The sequence below is a fragment of the Panulirus ornatus genome, chromosome 7 (genome assembly GCF_036320965.1).
Source record: "Panulirus ornatus isolate Po-2019 chromosome 7, ASM3632096v1, whole genome shotgun sequence".
NCBI classification, from domain to species: domain Eukaryota; kingdom Metazoa; phylum Arthropoda; class Malacostraca; order Decapoda; family Palinuridae; genus Panulirus; species Panulirus ornatus.
This window is the reverse complement of record NC_092230.1, coordinates 49,276,191-49,296,823: the sequence shown is the minus strand read 5'-3', so window position 1 is coordinate 49,296,823 and position 20,633 is coordinate 49,276,191. Positions and strand designations below refer to the sequence as shown.

Here is a 20,633-nt window from a genome sequence, read left to right as displayed (position 1 = left end):
TGTATTTTGTAGCTCACTGTAAATTCCCAGCTGATGTATGATTCCATAAACCCTTGGATGTAACTAGCAAACTTAGCTAGAAAAAAGGATATCACAAATTACAGTCACTCATAAATCGTCAGAGTATGTATTTACATCGTCATAGCATGAAGACAGGTTTACACAGCAACTATTACTGGCACTTTTATGGTAAAACTATATTTTTTGAATTTATATTCAAATTCTTAATGAAAATAAAGTAATATTTTCATATATTAAAGTAAATACTGTTCCCTCTGTGTAAACTGTGTAATTATGTAAACAAAGCAGAGGCTCAGTTATGGACAAAAGTCCATGTTGAGGCCAGGCCTTAATTGAAGTTAATGAAAGGGTAAGGAAGTGACAAGGGAAAGTATTTAGAAATTTTCGAGGAAGTGAAAAACCAGTCTTTCAAAAACTGCCAGGTCAAAGATATTAGGAAAGACATGAGAAGAGCAGAGGGTTCTAAACTCTGAAAAGTAACGAAAGAAACATTCATCAAAACAGCCCACCCTTGAGTAGCTGATGGCCACGTATTATTCATGTAACACAGTAGCACACCAAGTAATGCATGGTCTAGCTAATAGTAGGGTCACATAAGCAGACAGCTCTTGGAAGCAAAAACTGAAGGTTTATTTTGAGAAGAAGGAAAGTGAACATATATTGCAGCATAGGGGAAGTGGGTCAGGTTTTGAGGTTGGCCTGGGAGAATTTATAAGTTGGACCACTTTCAACTCAACTCTGTCAACTAAGGATGCAGAGCTAGAACCACCCCAGATATGAGAGCTGTGCTTCATACAAGGACGGATCAATCGTTTGTATAAATGGAGCAATTGTTCAGAAGAAAAGAATATCTGACATCTCAATGGGACTCCCAGTTTCTTAGAGGCAGACTTGACTATTTCCATAAAGTGAGGTTCCAAAGATAGTGTGGATGTTCATTGAGTCAAGAGGTACAATTACAGATTCATCAAAGGAGAGAGGAAAGTTGTGAGGAATTTTCAGTAGAGAGGTGGGCAGAAACTGGTTTTTGGAGGCGTTAAACCTAACCAGATTATGTCTACACCACTGAAATATCCTGTCTAAGTTTACTTAGGAAGTTGTGTTGAGACAAAATGCAGATTGAGAGAGAGAAGGAGTAGAATTGAAGAATGTGGAAGAATGAGTGCATTTGTTTATTTGTAGAAGAAAGGAAATTGCTGATAGAAAGGAGAAAAAAAGTAGATGGGACAGACCTTTTAGAGACACCACTACTGATGGAAATGGGAGAAGCTCATCCATCAACAACCATGGAAACAGATCAGCCAGAGAAGATGTTACATATGAGGGAAGAAAGCCAAAAGAGAGAGCCTAGAGATGGGGCCACAGTGCCACACCCTGTCAAAAGCTTTGAGTATATCAAACGCAGCCAAATAGAATTCTCCAATTCTTTCAGCAATGATGTCCAGACATTAATAAGATAGGAAAGGATATCATTAGTAGATCTCGCTGTATGGAAGCCATGCTGGTGATCAGTGAGAAGACTGAGAGTTAAGATGTCTGAAGATATAGGAGTTGAGGAGGGATTCAAAGACTTTAGGAAAGGTAGAAATCAAAGCAACAGGATGTTAGTTAGAGGTTAGGACAGTCACCCTCCTTAGGGATAGGATGTTCCAAAGTCCGCATCCAAGAAGAAAAAGTTCCGCTTTATGAACAGAAATGAAACAGAGGAGCAAGCACAGGTGCAAGTTCAGACGTACACTCTTTCAGTACATGGGAATAGGTGCCATCAGGTCCATAAGCCTTGCTTATGTCCAGAGACAGAAACACTTTTCAAACAATTCAAAAAGTGATAACAGGGAGGGGCATAGGATTAGTTAGAGGAACATTGAGGTGATGAAGGGATGTTAAGAGTTATTCACAGAAGAATTAGAGGAGAAACAAGAACCTAAGAGAGTTGCTTTCCCAACAGAAAAGACAGTTATAGTAATATCAGAATGGAAAAGTGAAGAAACGGATAGCCACAAAAGTTAACAATGCTGAAGACCAGAACGACCTATCAGTGGATGAAGAGTAGAGTTGATTGCACTTCCTTTGTATAAGGAATGCCTAGCCTCATGGATAACATACCTGCAACAGTTACATGCAGAAATAAATGCTGAATGTTAGTTAGAGGAAGGAGAGTTTTTCCAAGCTTGATATGCCCGATCCCTTGCTCAGATGGCCTCAAAATAGGAACGGCTGAACCAAGATTAGGGGAAATGGTAGTAATGTAGGAAGAGGGGATATGTGTGTCCATTTCTACAACAATACCCTCTGCTATGAGGCATCAATATGTGAGAGATAGTAATGTACCCAAGGAAAATCAGATCAGTATGAAAAGTATGAACAGTTTTAACAAATGTACACATGTTCTAACTTCCTATAATACATTCACTTATTCAAGTGTGTGTGATGACAGATGCTTGATTTAGCATGTACCATAATGTATGAGTAATGTGGTGTGAATTGGTCACAATAGTGTTTACAATACATAGTCTATGTTTATTTTCGAAAGGTTACTGATAATTTTTCTGTATTGTGATTGAAACAATTCTCTTTTAAGAGTTATTAACAGAGAACTGTACTTCAGGAAAATAATAGGCCCAAAGGCTAGGCAGTGTTTCTTTGAAGAAAGCAGTAATCCTTGGGGAAGCTTAGTTCCTTGGCGAATGGTGAAGGTTGCATACTTCACTTTGCAGACAGTGAGTGTGTGCGATGACTGATGCATAAGTTAACATGTATGAGTAATGTGGTGAGTGAGGTGGTTATGTTGGTGTTGACAAAACATAGCCCATAATTTTATTCAAAAGCTGACTGATAATTTTTCCATAAATGTCAGTGAAACATTGCTTATTTGAGTTATGAACAGAGAACTATACATCAAGAAAACAATAGGCTCATGTTCCACTGGGGGAAGCACTGTCCCTTAGGGAAAGCAGCATTCCTTGGTGGGAGGTGAAAGTGGTTGTGTCTAAGTTTTATCTTTTGATTTAAAGGCATCTGTCTCTCCGTCTGCAGCATTCTTGGGTCTGTGAAAAACTGAGGTTGACTGTTATATGAGATATATAACCAATGAAGGATGTTTTGGCCAAACATTTTGTGGTCAAGTTATGTGTGATTGCCAGTTACTAAAGTATATACAGTGTGTAGAACAAAATCACAGCAAAGAAAACCAAAATATTTGTATGAATAAGGAGAACCTGAGCTGCTATCCAAGGTCCCTACAACCCACACTCACCAACATCAAGGAAAGTGCATTGCTTTTTTGAGGTATTTTCTTTATGAATATGTGCTATGGGGACATTCTGTAAGGGAAATAAATTTGTACTTCTTTATTTGAAAAGGGCAAGTAATAGGCAGTGAAATGGTTAAACAAAAGCCTTAAATGTTTATGGTGATAACGTACTATCCCTACATTTCTGATAGCTAAAAAGGCTGTTTGTTCTTTTTAAACCAAATAACTAGGATACTCTAAGCCAAGCAGACTTGTCAAATATACTATGATTTGCTAGGCCTTGTAGTCTAATTTTAGACTCCTAGGAAGCATTTTTCTATCTTCAGCACCTAACTATCATGAATGATGAAAAGAAAATTTAGGGGACATTTCAGAGATATGCAGTAAGAAAATCAAAGCTGTGGATTTTGGGAGAGCAAAGCTTTAGGAAAGGTAATTAAAAGGCTATGGAGAAACTACCTGCAAGGGAGAACATGGATTCAGGGAAAGGAAGTCATTCATTAAGAATCCCTGTGACTTCTATGATGGAGTCTGCTCCATCTTTGATCAAAGAGAGGAATGTGTAGACTGTGTATTCTTGGACTGCCAGGAAGCTGCTACTGCAGCTGAATGCCCTATGCATGTGATGTTTTCCCCTCATTATGTATTTGTGCCTGAGGGTCAGCAACCCTCCCTTTTGTACAGTTAAAGGGTTTGAACACAGACTCTTAGACAGGAATAGTGGGCTGACTTTTTCATTAAATGGAAGATTATTTCATGGAAGAAGACAAAGAACATACATTGAAGGAGTTAGAGGAACATTCTCAAAATGAACTAAGGTAAAGGACTTATCAGATGGACTGGACTCTTACCTGAATATGTTTGCAGATGATGCCAGGATCAGGAGAGAAGTGAAGAACAGTGACAACTGCATCAGCTTACAAAGGGACCTAGACAAACCCCAAAGTTAGTTTTTTGTTTTCTCACACTGGAGGCTCCAGTCACAGACAAAAGGTTAGGCTTAAATTGATATACAGAGAGGATTATAAATTGGAAAAAGAAGAGACAAGAGAAAGTATTTATGTATTTTGAAGGAGCTGAAAAATCCTGTCTATTGAAATATGCCAGGTCATAGTTATTGGGAAAGACATGAGAAGGTAGCAAGTTCCAAAGCTTCAAGGTGTGGCAAAAGAAACAGTTATCAAAATGTCTCACCCTCGAATTGCCAATGGTCACACAGTAATCATGTGACACAACAGCTTGCATGGTCTAGCTAGTTCTAGAGGCACACAAGCAGTCAGCTCTTGGGAGCAAAAACCAAAGTAATACCTATAGAAGAGGAAAAGTAAACCAAAATTGTAGCCTAGGACAAGCAGGACAAGTTTTGAAGTTAGCTTGGGAGAGTTTATAAGGCAAACCACCCTTGACTTGACTCTGTCAAGTAAGGATGAAGAGCTAGAACCACCCCAGATATGAAAGCAGTACTCCATACAAGACAAATCAGTCCTTTGTATATATGGAGCAACTTTTCAGAGGAAAAGAAATTTCGACATTTAAACAGGACTTTCAGTTTTTCAGGGGCAGATTTAGCTTATTTCCATAATGTGAGGTTTCCAAGATTATACTTAAAACCATTTGAGCAGACAGGTGATGGCAGGAGTACTTTATGTGATCCTAACATGGAGATTGTACGATGGTTCTGAGCACAACTTTAATGCTCCTCAGTTAGAACGGAAATATCACCCTGAGTGGCTGCTATCAACAGCATACTACCTAATACAGAAATCAGGATGGAACACAATGAAAGAATGGCTTAACACAATCATTTTTAACAGGAATTAAGCTAAAAGGAATCTGCTTGTACAAGAGACTTATGGGTTGGCATAGAGCATAACCTGTCATCAGAGCTTTATATCAAGATACAGTGATTGTTAAGGAGGCAAACAAATATCAGCATCACATTTAAGTCCATATATGTATAAAGAAATGTTTCATTATTTATTTGGAAGACATGGTAGACCAAAGGAAGACTATGCTTATCAAGTCTGGTCACCACACTTGAATAAGGGCAAAAATTTAACCTTTTTACTGCAGCAGTCCTAATATCCACTGGCCACTGTGTGTGTGGGATATCATTGAATATTCTAGAAAAAAAGATCCCAAAAGTTTGCTATTATAATTGACTAGAACAAGATTTTCAAAATGAAATTATATACAACTTAACATGATGAAACATTGTATACATCTACTATGTGCCCTGAACTTCGTGCTGCTCTACTACCAGTCATATGAGGTAATCCAGGAGTCCTTTTATGCACATATAGTGAGATGTGTGGTATTTCTAGATGGATTTTTGTCACAAATGAATATTATTACAAAGGATTTTCATCACTAATACATGTTAGCTTGTAAGAGTGTAATAGCTTCATAAACTTCTACATGAGGGCATAGATCTTCTACAGGCTTTTCTTGACATCACCTATATTGATCTTTGCATGGAAACCATTTAGGCCGTAGCAGTTGGTGAACAATTAGTTAGTTGACACTACAAACAGTAACAACTGTATGTTTTACCTCAGGACAGAGGCTGCCAATTCAAGAATTATCAATGTATATACGCCAGCAACAGTTACCAGAAAAAAACTATACCACATATAAACCTTAGCTTCAGTGCAAGGGCTAACTGAGAGAGTGAAAAGAAAGACAACAATGATTATACCAGAATTACTAGAAATGAGCAATAATGAGAGGCTCAGGGCTACAAATTTTTTCACCATGGAAAAGAGATGTCATAAAGGTAACCTGATTACAACCTTAAATTTACTAAATCATATGGGTAATATCAACAGTGAACAGTTCTTCATGAGATGCAAAGGCAGAGTAATCAACAGTTGTAATAAGAATATTGTTAGAAAAGGCATGTATTTAACAAGAAGCTTGTTAGAAAAGACATAGAGAAGAATTATTTTAATTTAATTTCATATCATGGCCTCTGGTTGTTCTATCCTTGCCTCTAATTGAAAAACTTAAAAGTTATTATCATGTCACCCCTCACCCTTCTCTCTTAAGTGGTGGACAAATGTAAGGCTAGTGGCTTTTCCATGTAATTCAACTCCTTTAATTTTGGTACTGTGTTTGTTATTGTCCGCTGCATCTTCTGTTAGTTCTTTGGGCTTCTTTAGGTGTGATAACCAGACTTGAGGAGAATACATTTTTCTAGTTTCTGTCTAATGTAGGATATTTATAGCTTGCTGAATACTTCCTTATCCAAATACTTGAATGCTATTCTAATATTTGCCAGCAGACAGTGTGTCTCCACTACTGTTCTTATCATGTGGGAATTTGGCAACAGGTTAGTGATGGTGTAGACTTCCAAGTGTCTCTCACATACAGAGTCCAGCAGTGTAGTTCCTGCTAGATAATATTCATATTAAGGCCTTTTTTCACAGTGACCCATCCTCATTACTCTGTATTTTCTCCGGCTGAAATTCATCGACCATGTAAAAGACCAACTTTAAAGTTTGTTTAGGTCCACATGTAAGTTTCTCCAATTTTCCTCACTTTTCACTTCCATCTCTGTAATAACTTTATAGGGGATGAATGCTTTCCTAAATGGCTCAACTGGGTTCTGTTTTACAAAACAGTGGTATAACCAACCATTATAGCTACTACAATTTTTCCCTCAGTAAAGCAGTTATATTAGGACTATTAAAGTGTTTATTTAGAACTACCCTGACCAATAAACTATGTTAACTACTACATAAAGTGGCAATGAGGATAAAACCGTGTGAAATGAATGTGGACAACAAATGAAAGTTAATGAAAACTGGAAAATTGGGTGTCCATGAAAATCACTGTTGTTTAGTGATATCTATGGTTGGTTTGCTACAAACAGTAGCAGTGTCTCTAATTGGTCATGTAAGTAAATTTGATCCAGACACTAAATTCTGGACTGAGTATGAGGAGCATCTGCAACGTATTATTTCTTGGCAAATGATATGAATAATGCAGTCAAGGAGAAAAATGTGATGATAGCAACTGTAGGACCTAAGACACAAGTTACTGTGAAATTTGTGCAAGCCTAAACATCCAGGAGAATTGACATTTGAAGAACTTTGTGAAGTGTTATAAAACATCATGAGCTAAAGCTGTAAGACAGAGTAGTAAGATTAGAATTCCATAAAAGAATCAGGTGACCAGGAGAGTGTTGCTCAGTATATGAATACCTTGAAAGAACTAATGGACCACTGCAATTTCAGCACTTTGACAACAAACCTGCATGATCAAATGCTGTGTGAGCAGTTGATTACAGGTATCAACAATGGACAGATTCAAGCAAAACTACTGGCATTGAATCCACAGCTGGTGAGACTCACTTGTGCAAAATAGCCTATGATTTGGTGATGGCAATAGAGGCAACACAGAAGGACATATCAGACATGGAACAGCCAACAGCAGTGATGCAAGGCACACCATTAGAGATGCAGTGAAGCTCATTGTCCAGATTGCTGTTGGGCCAGAGACAAGAGTTGCTAGAACTGCCAACAAGTTGGCCATTTTCCCTGTAAATGTCAGCAGCTTCAGCCACAGGACTGGAGCAAGCAAGAGAAGAAAGGATGGATGAGTATTTCCCAGTAGCAACTTCATAGTGTATCCAGACAACACCCAAGAGAGAGCCTTCACCAAGAGGAAGGAGAACAGTGCCAAGAGGGGGAGGAGGACCACCAAGAAGGAGAAGAGGACTGCCAAGTAGAGGTAAAATGTAAGAAATGAAAAACATAGAAAATCAGATAGATGATTAGAAAATAATAATGGTGTTGAGAAAGATAAAGAGGACTATTTCAAATTCAGTTCAGTTCTATATTAAAGTAGTGGAAACAAGAGTGAGATACAGCTGGGAAGTGTTCAGCCTTATATTGAAGAGCAAGAGATAAATTTAGAGTTATACCATAATCAGTAACCATGCTTATAAGAGTCTGTGTGACAAGGTACCCATATTACAAGAGAAACTAATGAAAGGTGATGTGATATTGAAGTCTTACACAGTAGAAAGATAGAGAGTTAAAGGTCTTATGAAGGCTCATGTCACACACAATAGTCTAGTATGAGTTACCAATAGTAGTAGTAGGTGATGGGCAAAATTTGTTAGGTAGGAACTGGTTACAAACACCCTAGATTGACTGGAAAAAAATTCAGTGTTTGATATACAGGCACAATTGGATTGCAATGAAAGGTTTGTAAAGGATCTAAAAGTGAATTATGCTGGTGTATTTGAGAAAGGTTTGGGCACTTATGCTGGAGGAAAGGCCAAAATTTATGTAGATGCTAGTGTAAAGCCAAAATTTTTTGAAGTTCGTCCACTGCCTTTTTCTTTGAGAGAGGCCACATACATAGAAATGGATAAGGTAGTGGCAAATGGAACACTTACACCAGTAGAAAGTTTAGAATCAGCCACTTTGATAGTGATTGTATCCAAGCCGTCCGCACAAGCTAGAATTTATGGAGACTTTAAAGTGACAGTAAACCTGGTGACTGAGAAGGACACTCTCCCAGTTCTAAAGACAAGTGATTTTTTGACCAGTTTGGTAGGATGCAAGTTATTCTCAAAATTGGACTTGAGAATTGCTTATCAACAGATGTTATTGGATGAAGAGTCAAAGAAGTATTGTGATAACACACACGGGGTTGTTCAAGTATAACAGATTACCATAAGGGATCAAGAGTGCACCTGGGATTTTTCAATATACAGATTATTGGAAGATATTCCCCATGCTGTTGTATATTAAGATAATATTTTGATCCCTAGAAACAATGAAGCAGAATATAGAGCAAACTTGACCAAGGTGTGCCACACGTGTCCAGCCTCAGAGGAAGCCTTAGCCGCGTGTGCTCAGCCTCAGAGGAAGCCTGGGCCACACGTGTCCAGCTTCAGAGGAAGCCTGAGCCAAACGTGTTCAGCCTCAGAGGAAACCTTGGCCATGTGTGTATTTAGCCAAAGAAGAGGCCTGGACCACATGTGTTCAACCTCAAAGAAAGACTGGGCCACAAGTGTTCAACCTCAAAGAAAGACTGGGCCACAAGTGTTCAGCCTTAGAGGAAGCTTTGGCCACTGTCTTCAGCCTCAGAGAAAGCCTGGGCCACACGTGTTCAGCCTCAGAGGAAGCCTTGGCCACATGTGTGTTCAGCCTCAGAGGGAGCCTGGGCCATACGTGTTCAGCCTCAGAGGACCTTGGCCACACGTGTTCACCCTCAGAGGAAGCCTTGGCCACATGTGTGTTCAGCCTCAGAGGGAGCCTGGGCCATACGTGTTCAGCCTCAGAGGACCTTGGCCACACGTGTTCACCCTCAGAGGAAGCCTTGGCCACATGTGTGTTCAGCCTCAGAGGGAGCCTGGGCCATACGTGTTCAGCCTCAGAGGACCTTGGCCACACGTGTTCACCCTCAGAGGAAGCCTTGGCCACATGTGTGTTCAGCCTCAGAGGGAGCCTGGGCCACACATGTTCAGCCTCAGAGAAAGCCTGGGCCACACGTGTCCAGCCTCAGAGGAAGCCTTGGCCACATGTGTGTTCAGCCTCAGAGGGAGCCTGGGCCACACGTGTTCAGCCTCAGAGGAAGCCTTGGTCACAGTGTGTTCAGCCTCAGAGGGAGCCTAGGCCACACGTGTTCAGCCTCAGAGGAAGCCTGGGCCACACATGTTCAGCTTCAGAGGAAGCCTGGGCCACACATGTTCAGCTTCAGAGGAGGCCTGGGCCACACACTTAAGACTTGGACTTGTTTTCAGTTGACTTGAAATACTTAAATAAACACGTGTCTCAAACATACATATTAACCTCTTGAACACGCACGCACATACCATCGTTGGGTGAGCCGTCCTGGTCTTTGACCTGACACTTGATGATCAAGTCATGGTGAAGGGGATAATACAGGTGTTCAACTATTAGGAGCAATGGTTGTAACGACCTTATTCATGTCCTGATATTCCTTTGTTCTTTTGAAGAGGGAGATTGTCTCTCTGATGTCAGCTATAGCCTAGCTGTAAAGGAAGTCTATTAAGATAATGTCTCCCGCTCATTCTTGTGTTGATATACAACATTATTGATTCTCCTGACTGCAGCAAACACTATAAGTGATTGATTTTCATTGGCCATAGATGGAAACTGTCCTAACGCTAAGACGAGGAAAATCGTGCTCGTGTAGCAGACGGGCTCAGATCACGTCTATCGAAACCATTTATGTTGCACCAAATTTCTATCGAATTCAGGCGGGTAGGCGTAGTGGGTGGAGGAGAGAGGCGGCCGCAGTGTGTGTCTGTGTCACGGTAATCGTGGCCTGCGTCGGTGCCGCCGCCGCCACCGCCGGTGACCGGTGAGCGGCGGCCGGGGAGGCAGTGTGGTGACGACCGTCGGCGTGTTAACACGTACCATCACCTTCACCCGGCTCCTCCTCCACGCGTTCCTCACCCTACCACCGTCACCCTCTCTTTCTCTCTGTCTCTCATCTTCTCCTTTGGTCAAGAGGTTATCTCGTGTCGAAGGTCACCTCGGCCTGTTGTTATTATTGTTATTATTTCTGACAGCTGAATTTGGTAAATGGATTTGGCAGTTAGTGATGGTAGAAACGAATACATCATGAAGAAGCCAGAGTGTGTGAGTCGCGGTGGTGGGTCAGCCTTCTCCCAGGCGGCGACGCTCGCCATGGTTTGAGATCCCGCTGGCAAGTCTTCTCTCCAGGTCAGTAACTCCCACACAACAATGGTCACTGGTTACTTCCTCAGGTGAGGTGAGGGGGTAGGTGTACAGTTATCAAGGGTAGTTCCATGCCAGTGTGACGACAAATCCTCTTGCTTCAGAATTTTATACAACTGATGTATTCCAAACGCCGTCATGAAAGTAGTTGTTCCTTCAATTTAGATTTTTTTTTTCGTGATTTTATATTCTTGAAGAATTCCAGGTTATATGTGGATCATAACGCTGTCATCAGACTGAATTCAAGTTTGTTGTGTCCAGCGCTAAGGATACCTAATTCTTTTAGAATATTTATTGTTAATGTTATTTGTTCAGCCAAGTCTACAGATTAAGACTTCATTTTTAATTTTGACAAGTGTGTTAACGTCTTTATTGTTGTCTACACCACAGCTTGTATGTGATAATCTTCGAGAAACATTATAAAGCCAAGTCTATTACTAGTTTAAACAATTTACTGTATTACGATTATAGTTGTAGTCTGCTCTGGTCAATATAGTTTTTGTAATACACTGTATCTACTGTGTATATGTTGTAGGTTAGCTGGGATAGAATTTCTAAAGATTAAGTTTATGTAATAAAAACTTATATCTCCTAACTACATGAATGTGACACGGGCGATCTGTAATCCTCTTGCGTTACAGTTCACATGATGTGTATGGCTCATTAAGTAAACATGATGTGTATGGCTCATTAAGGAAACATGATGTGTATGGCTCATTAAGTAAACATGATGTGTATGGCTCATTAAGTAAACATGATGTGTATGACTCATTAAGTAAACATGATGTGTATGGCTCAATAAGTAAACATGATGTGTATGGCTCAATAAGTAAACATGATGTGTATGGCTCATTAAGTAAATATGATGTGTATGGCTCAATAAGTAAACATGATGTGTATGGCTCAATAAGTAAACATGATGTGTATGGCTCATTAAGTAAATATGATGTGTATGGCTCATTATGTAAATTAATCGTTAAAAGTGAAAAATCTGATCAGGTTGTGACATCTGCCTCCCGCCTCTCGCCTTTTCCTTCTCGTGCATTGCCGGGTCAGTGCGACACTGAACCCTACACTGTGCTCAGTGTACCACACCTGTTGTAGACCTGCACATGCCTCTGACCTGCATAGTGAATGTTGTATAACCAGAATGGTTATTTATACTGTCCACCTTCCCTTTCCACCCTCAGTAGCAGTTACCACACTCATTATATTGTTCAAAATGATTATCCAATGTGTCTGATGACATAAAATCCTCTACAGTAACCTAATATATATATATATATATATATATATATATATATATATATATATATATATATATATATATATAACGTTGAACTAAGTAGAGTGTATCTACCACCCCAAACATCTAGCCTTACGTGTGCCGTTATAAGTATCATAACAACAAACGATCGTTATGATCAACCATCAAACATGAACGTAACTTCAGCCAGGATATCAAGACGGCCATCTTAGGCCGAGTAAATGACGTGAAGGTTACAGAAGACGTGACCATATATGTAACTTATGTAAGGCTCTTGTGCAGACAGCAACTTCATTAAAATGTTTCACGATTATTGACAAATCCCCTCTTGCCAAGACTGGCCATTCTGGCGGAGTCGGCCTGACAGACGCATCATTAACCCGTGATGAACTGCTTCTCACTCCTAACATTATATGTTCAGACTTTGACCCCTACAGGAGGATGTTACCCCTAGTTAAGGCCACCGTAAAGGATGTTACCCCTAGTTCAGACCACTGTTGAGGTTGTTACACCATAGAAGTTCCTACATCAAACTAGTATACCAGTGTGTGGGGGTGAGCCTGTGTGTGACACTTGGGCTGTGGTTCTGCCTTTATCACTCAGCTCAGTGTTAACTGACCTCCTGGCTCAGGCAACCAAATGCCTACATTAAGGCCATCTTAATTGCGTTATATAGTGAGTCAGTTGTTGTTCGCTGATGATACAGCGCTGGTGGCTGATTCATGTGAGAAACTGCAGAAGCTGGTGACTGAGTTTGGTAAAGTGCGTGAAAGAAGAAAGTTGAGTAAATGTGAATAAGAGCAAGGTTATTAGGTACAGTAGGGTTGAGGGTCAAGTCAATTGGGAGGTGAGTTTGAATGGAGAAAAACTGGAGGAAGTGAAGTGTTTTAGATATCTGGGAGTGGATCTGGCAGCGGATGGAAACATGGAAGCGGAAGTGGATCATAGGGTGGGGGAGGGGGCGAAAATTCTGGGAGCCTTGAAGAATGTGTGGAAGTCGAGAACATTATCTCGGAAAGCAAAAATGGGTATGTTTGAAGGAATAGTGGTTCCAACAATGTTGTGTGGTTGCGAGGCGTGGACTATGGATAGAGTTGTGCGTAGGAGGATGGATGTGCTGGAAATGAGATGTTTGAGGACAATGTGTGGTGTGAGGTGGTTTGATCGAGTAAGTAACGTAAGGGTAAGAGAGATGTGTGGAAATAAAAAGAGCGTGGTTGAGAGAGCAGAAGAGGGTGTTTTGAAATGGTTTGGTCACATGGAGAGAATGAGTGAGGAAAGATTGACCAAGAGGATATATGTGTCGGAGGTGGAGGGAACGAGGAGAAGAGGGAGACCAAATTGGAGGTGGAAAGATGGAGTGAAAAAGATTTTGTGTGATCGGGGCCTGAACATGCAGGAGGGTGAAAGGAGGGCAAGGAATAGAGTGCATTGGAGCGATGTGGTATACCGGGGTTGACGTGCTGTCAGTGGATTGAATCAAGGCATGTGAAGCGTCTGGGGTAAACCATGGAAAGCTGTGTAGGTATGTATATTTGCGTGTGTGGACGTATGTATATACATGTGTATGGGGGTGGGTTGGGCCATTTCTTTCGTCTGTTTCCTTGCGCTACCTCGCAAACGCGGGAGACAGCGACAAAGCAAAAAAAAAAATATATATATATATATATATATATATATATATATATATATATATATATATATATATATATATTATACTAGTCCGCCGTTTCCTTCTTTTAGCGAGGAATGGTCAGGAACAGACGAAGAAAGACCGCATCCGCTTACATCCATTCTCTAGCTGTCATGTGTAATGCACCGAAACCGCAGCTCCCTATCCACATCCAGGCATGTGGCATTTATTGATCTGGAGAAAGCATATGAAAAGGTTGATGGAGATGCCTCGTGGAAGATCTTAAGAATACATTGTGTGGGAGGTAAACTGCTGGAAGCGGAGATTTTTTTCTTTTAAGAATAAATCGTGTGTAGGAGTAGGATGATATGCGAGTGGAAGGCTCCAGGTGAAGATTATCCTGGGTCAGGGGTATGTGATGCCACCATGGCTGTTTAATTTGTTTATAGATGGGGTGGTGAGGGAGGTGAATGCAATAGTCTTGGAGGGAGGTGCGAGTATGCAGATTGTAGGGGTGAGGGGGAGGGGCCTGGGAAGTAAGTTATTATTTGCTTATGACACAGCACAATACTGGTGGCTGATTCGAGATACTGTGATTAATAACAAGTTTGGGAGAGTATGTGAAAGACGGAAGGTGAAGAGAAATATGAATAAGAGCAAAGTTATGACGATTAGCAGGGCAGAGGGACAGGTCAGTCGGGGTGTGAGTTTGAATGGAGAATAATTGGAGGAAATGAAGTGTTTTAGATATCCGGGAGTGGACATAGCAGCAGTTGCAAGAATGGAAAGTAAAGTGAGTCGTAGGATAAGTGAGGGGGCGAAGGTTTTGGGAACATTGAGGGATGTTGTTGGAAGAAAGGAGGCACACAGGATGTTGTTGGCAGAGGGTGGGCACACTAGATGTTGTTGGTAGAGGGTGAACAGACAGGATGTTGTTGGCAGAGGATGGGCACACAGGATGTTACCAGAGTGTGGGCACACAGGATGTTGTTAGCAGAGGGTGAGCACTCAGGATATTGTTGGCAGAGGTCGGACACACAGAATGTTGATGGCAGAGGATGGGCACACAGGATGTTGATGGCAGAGGGTGGGCACACAGGATGTTGTTGGCAGAGGGTAGGCACGCAGGATGTTGATGGCAGAGGATGGGCACAAGGTGTTGGCAGAGGATGGGCACACAGGATGTTGTTGGCAGAGGGTTGGCTCTCAGGATGTTGTTGGCAGAGGGTGGGCACACAGCATGCTGTTGGCAGAGGATGGGCACAGGATGTTGTTGGCAGAGGGTGGACACCCAGGATATTGTTGGCAGAGGATGGGCACACAGGATGTTGATGGCAGATGGTAGGCACACAGGATGTTGATGGCAGAGGATGGGCACACAGGATGTTGATGGCAGAGGGTGGGCACACAGGATGTTGATGGCAGAGAATGGGCACACAGGATGTTGATGGCAGAGGATGGGCACACAGGATGTTGATGGCAGAGAATGGGCACACAGGATGTTGATGGCAGAGGATGGGCACACAGGATGTTGATGGCAGAGAATGGGCACACAGGATGTTGTTGGCAGAGGGTGGGCACACAGGATGTTGTTGGCAGAGGATGGGCACACAGGATGTTGATGGCAGAGAATGGGCACACAGGATGTTGATGGCAGAGGGTGGGCACACAGGATGTTGATGGCAGAGGGTGGGCACACAGACGGCTTACTCTTGTCTCGTAAACAAATGTAGTTATAATATCGTCAATCATGTACACTGGTTACAATGATGGCTCTCCATTGGTCATGTGTCTTATGTACTTACTGGTATATATCATATAGTGAGGTAGGTAGTACTGGTATATATGATATAGTAAGGTAGTACTGGTATATATCATATAGTGAGGTAGATAGTACTGGTATATATGATATAGTGAGGTAGGTAGTACTGGTATATATGATATAGTGAGGTAGGTAGTACTGGTATATATGATATAGTGAGGTAGGTAGTACTGGTATATATGATATAGTGAGGTAGGTAGTACTGGTATATATGATATAGTAAGGTAGTACTGGTATGTATCATATAGTAAGGTAGTAGATAGTATAGTGTCGTAGCAGTAATGAGAGATGTCGTACGTTACAGGTGGTTGGTGTGTGTGGCACCAAGTGCGTCATGATGGTGTGGGTCACGTGGCCAAGACTACCTCGCATGGCGGTGTCGGGCGTACGACCAGTGCTGGCCGCTGCGCTCCTCCTCACCCTCACCATATTCTTCACCCTACACGCACGTATGGCAACATTGTTTGTAGTTATTGTATATCTACACTACATCTATGTGAGCCACTACACCCGGGATACATGACTGTATCACTACACCATGGCAACATGACTTTATCACTACACCATGGCAACACTATAGGGTAATACTACCCTTGGCAACATTGATGGGTAATACTATACCATGAAAACATCAGTGTAACACTATGACATGGCAACACTGCAGTCAAACACTGCATCATGGCGACGATCGTGTAACACTACAGGATGGCAACACTGCACCATAGGAACACTTACAGGTGAAACATAACATCATGGCAACACTACATGTGATACTAGAACTTGACAACACAACACATTCAGTAGTTCAACAGTAATCAAACTAAACTATGTAGTTTGTGGTAAATGTTTGAGTTGATATGTCAGTGTTTTACCTGTGATCTGCTGGGCATAATTACTCTACCCCTGGGTCGGTATATACAGCGAAGATGTTATTGTACATTATGTTCACGTGCAATATGGCGAGTGTGGCTTTACCCAGTGTTGGTAGGTGTTGTACGTATGACAACCCCGTCCCCCCACTACACCAGGCTTCACCCAGTGTTGGTAGGTGTTGTACATATGACACCACTACACAACCGATCCTACACCAGTCAATACACTCACTGTATTTGAACATACGTCACAACATTTTAAAGTATCAAGCGAAGCGCTTTCGTGTATTCCATTGTTACGTCATAGCATTTTAAAGTATCAAGCGAAGCGCTTTCGTGTATTACATTGTCAGCTGAGTGAATATATTTCCATGATTTACCCCGAACGTTTTACATGCCCTGGTTAAGTCCATTGACAGCACGTCGACCCCAGTATACCACATCGTTCCAATTCACTCTATTCCTTGCACGCCTTTCACCCTCCTGCATGTTCAGGCCCCGATCGCTCTAAATCTTTTTCACTCTATCCTTCCACCTCCAATTTGGTCTCCCACTTCTCGTTCCCTCCACCTCTGACACATATATCCTCTTGGCCAATCTTTCCTCACTCATTCTCTCCATGTGGCTAAACCATTTCAAAACACCCTCTTCTGCTCTCTCAACCACGCTCTTTTTATTAACACACATCTCTCTTGCCCTTTCATTACTTACACGATCAAACCTCCTCACACCACACATTGTCCTCAAACATCTCATTTCCAGCACATCCACCCTCCTCCGCACAACCCTATCTATGACCCATATATATGCAGGGGTTAGAAAAATAAGGATTTTTTTTCATGATACTGCTGCTATGTTATCACTAATAGTACTTACCAGAAATTATAATTTGATGGTTGGTGCTGTTCAAGTGAGATGGCCATGGGGGCCCAGAGCCATGGTTTAAGTCAAATCCCTCAATAAATACATTAGTGACCCAACTGGGCTAGTGGACCGCCAAGCATACTTTGACGACTCACTTTCCTGTAGGCCAAGGAAAAACCAGTAACCATCTTGTGCTTCGTACCTAAATAAAATGACATGAGTCCACCTAATATGACAGTGACATATGTCTGTGTACCCAGTCACTTGGTCATCTTGACATGTAACTTGTTGCAACACTGCTAACATCATCATTCATCATGTATAGTTTGGCGAGTATTGTTACATTACATATCTAAGGCCACTCACAGTGTCAGGAGTAATGTGGCATGTATCTCAACACACACACTGGTCATGTTAACTAAACATCCACATTTGCAAAGGACTTCTTGTTGATGCCCTTCACCGATTGCCATGTCACACGAACAGTAAACTGTTGTCCCTGACGTACTACATAATACCGACATGCGGCTTTCCTTATTCACTGGTGGCAAAAGTTCACTTAAGTTATATCAGTTGGTAACGGGTGGTCAAGCGCGCCACAACCAGGTCCTGCGCTGCCCACATGATGGCTCGTCACACAACACTCTCCCCAGCTGCCAGCCTGACTGCTGCCCTACACACAACACTCTCCCCAGCTGCCAGCCTGACTGCTGCCCTACACACAACACTCTCCCCACCTGCCAGCCTGACTGCTGCCCTACACACAACACTCTCCCCACCTGCCAGCCTGACTGCTGCCCTACACACAACACTCTCCCCACCTGCCAGCCTGACTGCTGCCCTACACACAACACTCTCCCCACCTGCCAGCCTGACTGCTGTCCTACACATGCTTGACCCAAACAGGCGTCCAAGTTAGAAGTGATCAGTGTCTCTTGTTGACATTATTGGCTCGTGACCCTCACAGGGGAACGAGCTTTACAGACTATATATACAGACACATTTTGTAAGAGATCGAGGCGTAGATGACCGGGATTGCTAGTACATGTTGAAAGTACTCCCCCCCCCTTCCTTCCCGGGTAGGGTAACTGTCTCCTAAGGGTTAGGTTAGGTTAGGTTAGGTTAGGTTAGGTTAGGTTAGGTTAGGTTAGGTTACTGCCTGAGTCTCTCATGTGTGTCCTGCGTGGCGTGAGGGACACAGGTTGGGTTACCATGGCGGTATTTCTGTTTCCTTTATTGATTACTTCACTGTGTCACTTTGTCACTTTCCCACACTCAATACATTTTCATGGTGTCATGCGTTGATCTTGTGTCTCTGTATGTTGTTATTGGAGCACCGTAAGTTGTAAACATTTCCACTTGGCTTAATCCTATATGGTGGCTGCTATAGGCAATCTCGTACACTATGTGAGGTTAACGATTTAATCTATAAATAACCTTCAGCTATATTCATCATACATGAATAGACGCATTCATTCCTTACAGTATTCTTACAACATGATCATTTGCTCCTTATTAGCTAAACATTCTTACGTGAGTACCCATAATTGCCCCCCCCCCCCCCCGGAATGTGATAGCGAGTTTAAGGTGGACGTGTCAGCCTCCAGCGTGACCTTACGTCCCTGCCACTAGTGACCCCGCGGGGCTGCCACTGGTGACCCCGCGGGGCTGCCCACATCTAATATCCTTCCCCCATACAGTAGCCTGAGTGATTATAATGTATACTTGCATGTTATAACATTCCCAACATATCAAATAACAATCATACGTCAGTAATGCTAAATTATCATACACGTTAGGCAAATATGACAACACTGGCTACCATCTGGTTCCTTGTTGACCCCGTCTTTGTTGTTGTTCAGCTGAGTCCACCACACATTATCTTTCTGCCTGATAGTAGCAAGACTGACCGATGACTGTAGCCACACACTCACATCTCTCCTCGTCCAATTCTTCCACCCTGTGTGTGTGTGTGTGTGTGTGTATATATATATATATATATATATATATATATATATATATATATATATATATATATATATATATATATATTTATATATATCCCTGGGGATAGGAAAGAAAGAATACTTCCCACGCCTTCCCCGCGTGTCATAGAAGGCAACTTAAGGGGAAGGGAGCGGGAGGCTAGAAACCCTCCCCTCCTTGTATTTTAACTTTCTAAAAGGAGAAACAGAAGGAGTCACGCGGGGAGTGCCCATCTTCCGCAAAGGCTCAGACTGGGTTGTCTAAATGTGTGTGGATGTAACCAAGAAGAGAAAAAAGGAGAGAGAGGTAGTATGCTTGAGGAAAGGAACCTAGATGTTTTGGCTCTGAGTGAAACGAAGCTCAAGGGTAAAGGGGAAGAGTGGTTTGGGAATGTTTTGGGAGTAACGTCAGGGGTTGATGAGAGGACAAGAGCAAGGGAAGGAGTAGCACTACTCCTGAAACAGGAGTTGTGGGAGTATGTGACAGAATGTAAGAAAGTAAACTGTAGATTGATATAGGTAAAATTGAAAGTGGATGGAGAGAGATGGGTAATTATTGGTGCATATGCACCTGGTCATGAAAGGAAAGATCATGAGAAGCAAGTGTTTTGGGAGCAGTTGAGTGAGTGTGTTAGTAAATTTGATGCACGAGACCGGGTTATAGTGATGGGTGATTTGAATGCAAATGTGAGTAATGTTTTACGTTTTTACCGAGGATGTAAGGCATGTGTACGAGTAGGAAGAGAGGAAAGTGATTGGTTCCCGGTGAATATCGGTTTGCGGCAGGGGTGCGTGATGTCTATATGGTTGTTTAATTTGTTTATGGATGGGGTGGTTAGGGAGGTGAATGCAAAAGTTTTGGAGAGAGGGGCAAGTGTGCAGTCTGTTGTGGATGAGAGGGCTTGGGAAGTGAGTCAGTTGTTGTTCGCTGATGATAAAGCGCTGGTGGCTGATTTGGGTGAGAAACTGCAGAAGCTGGTGACTGAGTTTGGTAAAGTGTGTGAAAGAAGAAAGCTGAGAGTAAATGTGAATAAGAGCAAGGTTATTAGGTTCAGTAAGGTTGAGGTACAAGGTAATTGAAAGGTAAGTTTGAATGGAAAAAAACTGGAGGAAGTGAAGTTTTAGACATCTGGGAGTGGATTTAACAGCGGATGGAACCACGGAAGCGGAAGTGAGTTACAGGGTGGGCGAA

The 20,633-nt window shown here is 42.0% G+C and overlaps 1 protein-coding gene across 3 annotated transcripts in view; it reads left to right on the top strand.

Annotated features, from left to right (window-relative positions):
- Window positions 1-10,577: 10,577 nt before the first annotated feature.
- LOC139749629 (uncharacterized) overlaps window positions 10,578-20,633 on the top strand; it is a 73,045-nt gene continuing 62,989 nt past the window's right edge. For all 3 annotated transcript variants that reach the window (XM_071663767.1, XM_071663766.1, XM_071663765.1), the window contains exons 1-2: window positions 10,578-10,983; window positions 16,025-16,169. In XM_071663767.1, coding sequence (XP_071519868.1) covers window positions 16,055-16,169 — 115 coding nt within the window. In that variant the 5' untranslated portion in view covers window positions 10,578-10,983; window positions 16,025-16,054. The remainder of the gene's footprint in view (window positions 10,984-16,024; window positions 16,170-20,633) is intronic.